This window comes from Oncorhynchus keta, chromosome 24 (assembly GCF_023373465.1).
Source record: "Oncorhynchus keta strain PuntledgeMale-10-30-2019 chromosome 24, Oket_V2, whole genome shotgun sequence".
In the NCBI taxonomy this organism is placed as follows: Eukaryota; Metazoa; Chordata; class Actinopteri; order Salmoniformes; family Salmonidae; genus Oncorhynchus; species Oncorhynchus keta.
This window is the reverse complement of record NC_068444.1, coordinates 48600699-48611546: the sequence shown is the minus strand read 5'-3', so window position 1 is coordinate 48611546 and position 10848 is coordinate 48600699. Positions and strand designations below refer to the sequence as shown.

General features: G+C 41.9%; 1 protein-coding gene across 1 annotated transcript in view; it reads right to left on the bottom strand.

Moving 5' to 3' along the window:
- Positions 1–113: 113 nt before the first annotated feature.
- LOC118357665 (rho GTPase-activating protein 44) overlaps positions 114–10848 on the bottom strand; it is a 115213-nt gene continuing 104478 nt past the window's right edge. Inside the window, 3 exon segments of the mRNA XM_052478412.1 lie at positions 114–8594; positions 9696–10067; positions 10245–10363. Coding sequence (XP_052334372.1) covers positions 8440–8594; positions 9696–10067; positions 10245–10363 — 646 coding nt within the window. The 3' untranslated portion in view covers positions 114–8439.

The following is a 10848-nucleotide window of genomic DNA, read 5'->3' as shown; positions in this document are numbered from 1 at the left end:
TAAATATTTAACTCAATGTGAACTGGCATTGGATGCATTTTCTTTCCTGTTAACATACTGCCACACACACCATACTCACAATGCATGATTAAATACACACCAAACCCAAATCATACAAAAAAAATGTTTTTAATAGTTTTAACATTCTGACGAGGATTGTTTCCAATCTTACAGTACCTGTCCACAGCAAGTGTTCTGCTCTGACTGGGAGAGGGTATGTCTTATTTCAGTGTCCCCAATGTCACCGCAGTTGACATGTACATTAGGGCCTTTTTATATCTAAAAACAATGTCTCTGGATCATCAAACCTTCCCTTTTATTTTGGCCCCCTTGTATAAATGTATTATTTGAACAGAACTATGCAAACACATTCATGAAGATGTACTTGCTTACCAAACAATAGCTGCATGCACCACTGTGTCATCCTTTGCAAATGTTCATACAGGCAAACCAGGTGTGTTATATCTCACACTTTTTCAGGCTTGCCTGATTGGCCAATGTATCTTTGTTTTGCCTAATATAAATCAGGAGGATTTGTTCATCTGATGGATAATTGGATTGATTTATGCCGATATAAAGGTTATCCTCAGAGAATAACAGTCCATGTTTACAGACAAAAATAAAAAGTCATCCATTCAGTGTCATTCTGTCTTGACTCATTAGGCAAAAAAGCTTGAAGTTAGATGCTATAATAGTAATTCAGTTTGGCAATTATTAAGTCATGCTTAGATGTACAGTAGCCTCCATCATATTTATTTGACTCTGCTGAGTGAATAGTTGATTGACAGGATGAAAGTAGGAGCAAAATGCAATACAAGAACTGTGGACTGATAAACGGATCATAGGGCAAAACGGAATAATTCTATCTGCATTGCAAGGCTCTTTTTTCTTTTCACATATAAAAATAAATATGACAAGCACAGGTAAATAGGACCAAAGATAAGACAAATTTCACAAGCATGATGAAAAATCATGCTGCTGATTTTCACACATAGAACAATGTCTAGTCATAATCCCCAAGCCTGTTCACATCACGGCCAAACACATGTCCACCCTGTTAAAACTACATCCACAACACAGAGAATTCCCCCTTAAAACAACCTGAGGCAAACAGTCCAAATAGTCACTAGTACATTCCTCCTATTCATTGAAAAAATATGTTTTTATCTTACAGTAACTCAAAGGGCATGTTTAAAAAAACTGTAACAGTGGAAATATTCTGTGGAATCTCTCTCACCAACTACTGCCCTTGATAGACAGGATTTTCGGATGTTAATAAAGTTGTGTTTTCAATCAATATGTACAACCCATTACTCATGAACAGAACAGCCACAGAACAGCACATTATCACCACCGACAAACGTCCAGATAGACACAGAACTGGCCATTCACTTCAGCACATCCAAATGGTAAGAACAGCTTTCAATAATGTAAATGCAATTTTGTCTATATTATATATTTTTTGAATTCCTCAAAATAATATGGCATGATTAGCGTTTGTTGCATCACTACAGGCAGAATTAAGACAAAAGCAAAAAAACATCAGTATAAACAGTAAAAAACATGGGACCCTCTTAATCTTTGAGGATTCTCTGTTCATAAATACTGTAATTGCACTTTGTTTTATCGTTTAGAAATTCAAACTTTTTGTTCTGGAACTGTCTAGTAAGCATTGGGTGAACTGTATTACTTTCAGAGGATAATATTAGTATTCTCCACTGGGGAATATACTCTGTACTGTATGTAAGGTTGGAATAACTAAGAAACTATGTTGACTCAACTGGTTTTTGCCTCGAGGGATGGTGGTCCTCGTTTTACTTACCAATTGACAATCATAAAAACATCCCTTATAATAGCTCTCCTGGTCAAGCTTGTGGACTAGTGGAGACTTGCTGCGCACTGTGATGCAGCACTTTCTGTTTAGACATACTGTATCATTAAGCTCTAGGCTGATGACTCGGCACTTTTAATCTAACATTCCTCTAAAATAGATTTAACCTTCAAACAATGTCACTGCTATTACAATTACTGTACTGTATAAAGCTTGTGAGTATTTGATCCCCTGCTGATTTTGTACGTTTGCCCACTGACAAAGAAATGATCCGTCTATAATTTTTAATGGTAGGTTTATTTGAACAGTGAGAGACAGAATAACAACAAAAAATCCAGAAAGACGCATGTCAAAAATGTTATAAATTGATTTGCATTTTAATGAGGGAAATAAGTATTTGACCCCTCTGCAAAACATGACTTAGTACTTGGTGGCAAAACCCTTGTTGGCAATCACAGAGGTCAGATGTTTCTTGTAGTTGGCCACCAGGTTTGCACACATCTCAGGAGGGACTTTGTCCCACTACTCTTTTCAGATCTTCTCCAAGTCATTAAGGTTTGGAGGCTGACGTTTGGCAACTCGAACCTCCAGCTCCCTCCACAGACTGGCTAGGCCACTCCAGGACCAAAATGTGCTTCTTCTTGAGTCACTCCTTTGTTGTCTTGGCCGTGTGTTTTGGGTCATTGTCATGCTGGAATACCCATCCACGACCCATTTTCAAATGCCCTGGCTGAGGGAAGGAGGTCCTCCCTCACCCAAGATTTGACGGTACATGGTCCCGTCCATCGTCCCTTTGATGCGGTGAAGTTGTCCTGTCCCCTTAGCAGAAAACCCCGCCCAAAGTATAATGTTTCCACCTCCATGTTTGACGGTGGGGATGGTGTTCTTGGGGTCATAGGCAACATTAGGCAACCTCCAAACACGGCGAGTTGAGTTGATGTCAAAAAGATCCATTTTGGTCTCATCTGACCACAACACTTTCACCCAGTTTTCCTCTGAATCATTCAGATGTTCATTGGCAAACTTTAGACGGGCATGTATATGTGCTTTCTTGAGTAGGGGGATTCCTTGCGGGCGCTGCAGGATTTCAGTCCTTCACGGCGTAGTGTGTTTCCAATTGTTTTGTTGGTGACTATGGTCCCAGCTGCCTTGAGATCATTGACAAGATCCTCCATTGACAAGATGTAGTTCTGGGCTGATTCCTCACCGTTCTCATGATCATTGCAACTCCACGAGGTGAGATCTTGCATGGAGCCCCAGGCCGAGGTAGATTGACAGTTCTTTTGTGTTTCTTCCATTTGCGAATAATCGCACCAACTGTTGTCACCTTCTCACCAAACTGCTTGGTGATGTTCTTGTAGCCCATTCCAGCCTTGTGTAGGTCTACAATCTTGTCCCTGACATCCTTGAAGAGCTCTTTGGTCTTGGCCATGGTGGAGAGTTTGGAATCTGATTGATTGTTTCTGTGGACAGGTGTCTTTTATACAGGTAACAAACTGAGATTAGGAGCACTCCCTTTAAGAGTGTGCTCCTAATCTAATCTCGTTACCTGTATAAAAGACACCTGGTAGCCACAAATCTTTCTGATTGAGAGGGGGTCAAATACTTATTTCCCTCATTAAAATGCAAATCAATTTATAACATTTTTGACATGCGTTTTTCTGTTTTTGTTGTTGTTATTCTATCTCTCTCACTGTTATAGACTGATCATTTCTTTGTCAGTGGGCAAACGTACAAAATCAGCAGGGGTTCAAATACTTTTTTCCTTCACTGTGTATATATACAGTGGGGCAAAAAGGTATTTAGTCAGCCACCAATTGTGAAAGTACTCCCACTTCACAAGACGAGAGAGGCCTGTAATTTTCATCATAGGTACACTTCAACTATGACAGACAAAATGACAAACAAAAATCCAGAAAATCACATTGTTGGATTTTTAATTGATTTATTTTCAAATTATGGTGGAAAATAAGTATTTGGTCAATAACAAAAGTTTCTCAATACTTTGTTATATACCCTTTGTTGGCAATGACAGAGGTCAAATGTTTTCTGTAAGTCTTCACAAGGTTTTCACACACTGTTGCTGGTATTTTGGCCCATTCCTCCATGCAGATCTCCTCTAGAGCAGTGATGTTTTGGGGCTGTTGCTGAGTAACATGGACTTTCAACTCCCTCCAAAGATTTTCTAGATCTGGAGACTGGCTTAGGCCACTCCAGGACCTTGAAATGCTTCTTACGAAGCAACTCCTTCATTGCCCGGGCGGTGTGTTTGGGATCATTGTCATGCTGAAAGACCCGGCCACGTTTCATCTTCAATGCCCTTGCTGATTGATGGAAGGAGGTTTTCACTCAAAATCTCACGATACATGGCCCCATTCATTCTTTCCTTTACGGATCAGTTGTCCTGGTCCCTTTGCAGATAAACAGCCCCAAAGCATGATGTTTCCACCCCCATGCTTCACAGTAGGTATGGTGTTCTTTGGATGCAACTCAGCATTCTTTGTCCTCCAAACATGATGAGTTGAGTTTTTACCAAAAAGTTATATTTTGGTTTCATCTGACCATATGACATTCTCCCAATCTTCTTCTGGCTCATCCAAATGCTCTCTAGCAAACTTCAGACGGGTCTTGACATGTTCTGGCTTAAACAGGGGGACACGTCTGGCACTGCAGGATTTGAGTCCCTGGCGGCGTAGTGTGTTACTGATGGTAGGCTTTGTTACTTTGGTCCCAGCTCTCTGCAGGTCATTCACTAGGTCCCCCCGTGTGGTTCGGGGATTTTTGCTCACCGTTCTTGTGATCATTTTGACCCCACGGGTGAGATCTTGCGTGGAGCCCCAGATCGAGGGAGATTATCAGTGGTCTTGTATGTCTTCCATTTCCTATTAATTGCTCCCACAGTTGATTTCTTCAAACCAAACTGCTTTCCTATTGCAGATTCAGTCTTCCCAGCCTGGTGCAGGTCTACAATTTTGTTTCTGGTTTCTGGTGTCCTCTTTGGTCTTGGTCATAGTGGAGTTTGGAGTGTGACTGTTTGAGGTTGTGGACAGGTGTCTTTTATACTAATAACAAGTTCAAACAGGTGCCATTAATACAGGTAACTAGTGGAGGACAGAGCAGCCTCTTAAAGAAGAAGTTACAGGTCTGTGAGAGCCAGAAATCTTGCTTGTTTGTAGGTGACCAAATACTTATTTTCCACCATAATTTGCAAATAAATTCATAAAAAATCCTACAATGTGATTTTCTGGATTTCTTTTTCTCATTTTGTCTGTCATAGTTGAAGTGTACCTATGATGACAATTACAGGCCTCTCTCATCTTTGTAAGTGGGAGAACTTGCACAATTGTTGGCTGACTAAATACTTTTTTGCCCCACTGTATACACATACTTTAAATCAATATTTATATTTTTCATATCTTCATATACACAGTTGAAGTCAGAAGTTTACATAGACTTAGGTTGTTAAAAGTCATTAAAACTCATTTTTCAACCACTCCACAAATTTCTTGTTAACAAACTATAGTTTTGGCAAGTCGGTTAGGACATCTACTTTGTGCATGACACAAGTGATTTTTCCAACAATTGTTCACAGACAGATAATTTCACTTATAATACACTGTATCACAATTCCAGTGGGTCAGAACTTTACATACACTAAGTTGACTGTGCCTTTAAACAGCTTGGAAAATTCAAGAAAATTAAGTCATAACTATAGAAGCTTCTGATAGGCTAATTGACCTCCACAAGTCTGATTCATCCTTGGGAGCAATTTCCAAATGCCTGAAGATACCACGTTCATCTGTACAAACATTAGTACGCAAGTATAAACACCATGGGACCACGCAGCCGTCATACCGCTCATGAAGGAGAAAAGTTTTGTCTCCTAGAGATTAATTTATTTTGGTGTGAAAAGTACAAATCAATCCCAAAACAACAGCAAAGGACCTTGTGACGATGCTGGAGGAAACAGGTACAAAAGAGGAAAAAGGGGGAGGCTTGCAAGCCGAAGAACACCATCCCAACCATGAAGCACAGGGTGGCAGCATCATGTTGTGGGGGTGCTTTGCTGCAGGAGGGACTGGTGCACTTCACAAAATAGATGGCATCATGAGGTAGAAAATTATGTGGATATATATTGAAGCAACATCTCAAGACATCAGTCAGGAAGTTAAAGCTTGGTCGCAAATGGGAATTCCAAATGGACAATGACCGCAAGCATACTTCCAAAGTTGCGGCAAAATGGCTTAAGGACAACAAAGTCAAGGTATTGGAGTGGCCATCACAAAGCCCTGACCTCAAGCCTATATACAGTACAATTTGTGGGCAGAACTGAAAAAGTGTATGCGAGCAAGGAGGCCAACAAACCTGACTCCGTTACACCAGCTCTGCCAAACTATTGTGGGAAGCTTGTGGAAGGCTACCTGAAACGTTTGACCCAAGTTAAACAATTTAAAGGCAACGCTACCAAATACTAATTGAGTGTATGTAAACTTCTGACCCACTGGGAATGTGAAATAAGAAATAAAAGCTGAAATAAATAATTCTCTACTATTATTCTGACATTTCACATTCTTAAAATAAAGTGGTGATCCTAACTGACCTAAGACAGGCAATTCTCACTAGGATTAATTGTCAGGTTGTGAAAAACTGAGTTTAAATGTATGTAAACTTCCGACTTCAACATGTGTGTATATAAAAAGGCGAGAGGATGAAATATATACAGTACCAGTCAAAAGTTTGGGCACACCTACTCCTACTACCTACTTTGGAATCATGTAGTAACCAATAAAGTGTTAAACAAATCAAAAGGAGACCATAGGTTTGTGTTGGTCATGGACGGGCCCCTCACCTTTGTTTCTAAGGAGACCATAGGTTTGTGTTGGTCATGGACGGGCCCCTCACCTTTGTTTCTAAGGAGACCATAGGTTTGTGTTGGTCATGGACGGGCCCCTCACCTTTGTTTCTAAGGAGACCATAGGTTTGTGTTGGTCATGGATGGGCCCCTCACCTTTGTTTCTAAGGAGACCATAGGTTTGTGTTGGTCATGGACGGGTCCCTCACCTTTGTTTCTAAGGAGACCATAGGTTTGTGTTGGTCATGGACGGGTCCCTCATCTTTGAAACTCATCACTGGATCATCAGATTGGAACATTGCTATTATGTGTTGTGGATGTCAATCATACTCCTCTGCACCGTAATCATCGGTATAAATACTTTCAGCACAAAGTATCACATTCCTCATCATCAAATCCTTTATATGGTGGATTCCTCTTACTAAAGATGGGGGTATAGGGGACTGAAACAGTAACCGGCATATATTTTCAATGAATACACTATTCTTATTCCCTGTGTGATAGAATATAAACACACGTTCTAGCACCAGAAGAAATGTATCTATATTCCGGATAACACCCACACATACAGGACCGGACTCATATACACACTTGCTTTAACAAAAAAGTTTTCAATATTGGCTTTCAAACAGCTGAGCAGGCTCCCCAGTGACAGGCTCTTGCCAGATAAGGCTCTCAAGAAGCTGAGGCTGAGTGCAGAGAGGAGGTATAGTCCCACCCTGCACATTCCACTCATACTCACTTTTCAGCAATTATTCTGTTTGTTATGTTTCTATGTCCCATTCCCTCTACAGCCTCTCCTATGATAATGTACAATTAAGTACATGCTATACTATAGAATATCTGTATATCGTATTTATAATTCTATATCTGTATACCTATGGTTGTATTCTTATATTATATGACACATATAATATATCTTGTATCACTGTTAATATAATATACTCTGAAATGTACAGTATAAACAGTCATTTTAAATAGTAAATACTATATTACCCAGATTTAACTTCCCGTCTAACAGCCAAATGCAATCTTAATCTCCCTTTGAAGAGTGTGATTGGGGATTCAAACTCAAACTGGTCTTGCAGTACCATATATATTTTCTATGGCAGAACTCGCCACTTAATGATGCAGCACATTTCCAAACACATCACACAATTCACAAACACACATTCAGCCAGGAAGAAACAAGGGGTTGCCAGTGATCTCAAAGTACGAGGAATGGTTTAGGATGGCATCAAAAGGAATGCTATAGACTTGGTGACAGGGAGAGGAAATCAGAAACCTACTGTCCCTTTCCTTTACTACTACACTCACAAGAGTAGAATCCATTCCACCGAGCAAATCGTTTTCATGTCTTGTATGTGAAGTTCGAGGCAATATTGCAAATGACTCAAATAAGCCAAAATAAACTATTGTTGAAAAAGAAAATTCTTAAAATTGAATGCACCACAGACAGAATCAAAGGAATCCAGTCAACATAAAAACAAAGCATCGTGTCCGATTCTGTGTATCAAAAGTTCCTCCCCCCACAGTCTCAGAGAGAAACTCTCTGGATGTGGATATACTGTATGTATTTTCTGTATTCATATATATTTCAGGTTATAAGATTAACTTTGTTTTACAGGGCTGACCCCGGTGTTTGGTCTCTATGAGTGGATGTGAGGTCTGGAGTGAGTCCCATTGGGTCAAAGGTCAGAGAACGGGTCCTGGGAACAGGCTGGAATAGTAGGGCTGGAGGTGGAAATTCGTTATGTCATAGTATCGTGCTCTCAGACTCTTCCTCTGACTCTGTCTTGGGGGTAGGCTGGACCACCGCCACTGAGTTCCTGTAGGGGACCATCTTAGGCTCATCGAAGATGCCATCCAGTTCCACGTTGATGATGGGGATATCCAGGTTGCAGAAAGAGTCTGAGTGGTCAAAGATCAACATGAGAAGAGGAAGGAAAATAAGAGATAGAGAAAATAAGGGTTGCTTGGAATAAGTCTGTTACCAGAGATGATTAAGTCAATGCTGAATGATGCATTACACACAGCAGGGAGGTGCTCGGGGTAGGTTTGTAATAATGCAAATTACATGTGAAGAAAGAACACTTGTTCGAGGTGTGGATAACAACAATTCCCCAACAGTGTCCAGTGCAGTCACCACAAACATGAATACTTTATCTTTGATCTCACAGTCATGTGAGAATGATGACATCCATTGTGTAACACTTGAAATGGACAACAACCAGTGAGTGGACAACAGGAAGTGTGGGGGGGGGGGGTGACTTTGCAGAGTGTAAGCAAGGGGACAGCGGTGGGATGTGGCATGGTTTCGGGGGAAGAACAGTAAAGAAAGCTTCTTGGGATAGTAAAATGACGTCAATCTTCTGTGTGAAGTGGAGTCAGTGGACGGTCTTTCAGACATATCCACAAGCCATGCATCGCGCCAGTCTCAGCCACCATGCAAAGGGCAACGAAATTGGTTAGTGGTGGACTGGACAATTCAGAGATATATAGATATATACATATGAGACGTCATGTATACAGGTATATACAGAGAGCTGGAGCCATGCAGCTCCACAGTGAGCCAGGATGGCGGACGGTTTGTTGGTTGGAGTGGCGGGAAGGTGAGTACAGTACTGGAGTTCCTGCTTACCCTAAAAGGCCCTTTCACATTTAGCCCATATTGAACCATTCGACTCATACCGCTGTAGGCAGACGATAATAGTAGACAAAATAATGAAAAATATGGAAGAACAAGAGATATTGATTAGAATCTTTGAACCTGTTCCCAGCAGTTTTACACAAAAGTATCAGTCATTTAAAAAATGACAGAAAAGGGGAGTTCACATTAAAACCACATTAAAACCACATTAAAACCACATTAAAACCACAGAGATCCTATTAAATTCATTCTATGATTAAAATGCTGTCAGGTACACTGGAGAATGAGACGCTCCACCTTTACCAGAGATGAGCGTGTATAAGCGGGCTCCGAGTGTGTAGAAACTGCACTGAAGCATTTACCTGTGGACATGCTCTCCCCAGGAGACAATCCATCCAGCAGGACACCACTGTGCTCCAGGGGCTGGGGGCTGGAGCCAGGGGTGCTGGGGGGCTGCGGTGGGGGCAGGCTGGGCCTCTGCCTGGGAGGCTTGGGAGTGGGCCTGGCCTTGGTGAGGGTGCCGGCTAGCGAGGGAGGGGAGGAGAGGGTGGCGGTCTGGGCCTGTCCCGGAGAGCCGATGGTGGCGTAGCCCTGAGGGTAGCCAAAGCCATACGGGGAAGGGGTACTAGGAGGGGTGGGGGACAGGCTGACTGGAGAGGGCTGACCCGTGGACTGGTCAGACATTCCCCCAGACTGAGAGTAGTGCTTAGGTGGGATGGGGGCCAGCTTCTTAGCTGTGGAGAGACCAGACAGAATGCCAAGTGTGAGAGAAAAGCAACACAGATTGTAATTGAGAGGTGACAAGCCAAGACAAAACACTCTGGCTGCTTTGTACATAGCACAGTCTCTCTTAACATTCATACGCACGCCCGCACGCACAAACAGACACGCACACAACCTTCCATCAGTACCTCTTCTCAGGGTGTGAGGGCTATGTTCAGAAGAGGGCTGTGATGGCCCACCAGAGGGTGCTGTTCCCTGGAAGCCCTTCTGTCCAATCACTGGAGAGAGCTCTTTGTTCATCAGAGTACTGGGGAGGCGAAAAGGATATATGAACAACAATATGTCATTTTTTCATAGCATCTTCTTCAGGTAGTGTGTGTGTGTGTGTGTGTGTGTGTGTGTGTGTGTGTGTGTGTGTGTGTGTGTGTGTGTGTGTGTGTGTGTGTGTGTGTGTGTGTGTGTGTCCGTGTTCACTGCCTGTCAGTAAGCAGTGAACGCCATGTAGCTAACAATTGCCATTCAGGATGAATATATTGACCTTATTCCTGCACATGTCATGACATCCATAGGAATGAAAATCCCTAGTTCAACGTCAAATAATCTGAGTGACCACTTTCACTACTGCAAGTATACGCACTACCAGCTGTATTGCAGTGGAGCATAAACCCCAAAAACTCCAAACTCCAAGCCCAAGCCTGTAGGCTTAATAGATTTGTGTTGCCTTTTATGGAACTATGCAGCCAGAATGCCAATGGGTACAGAGCTTGAAGGAAAAAAACTAACCAGTTTATA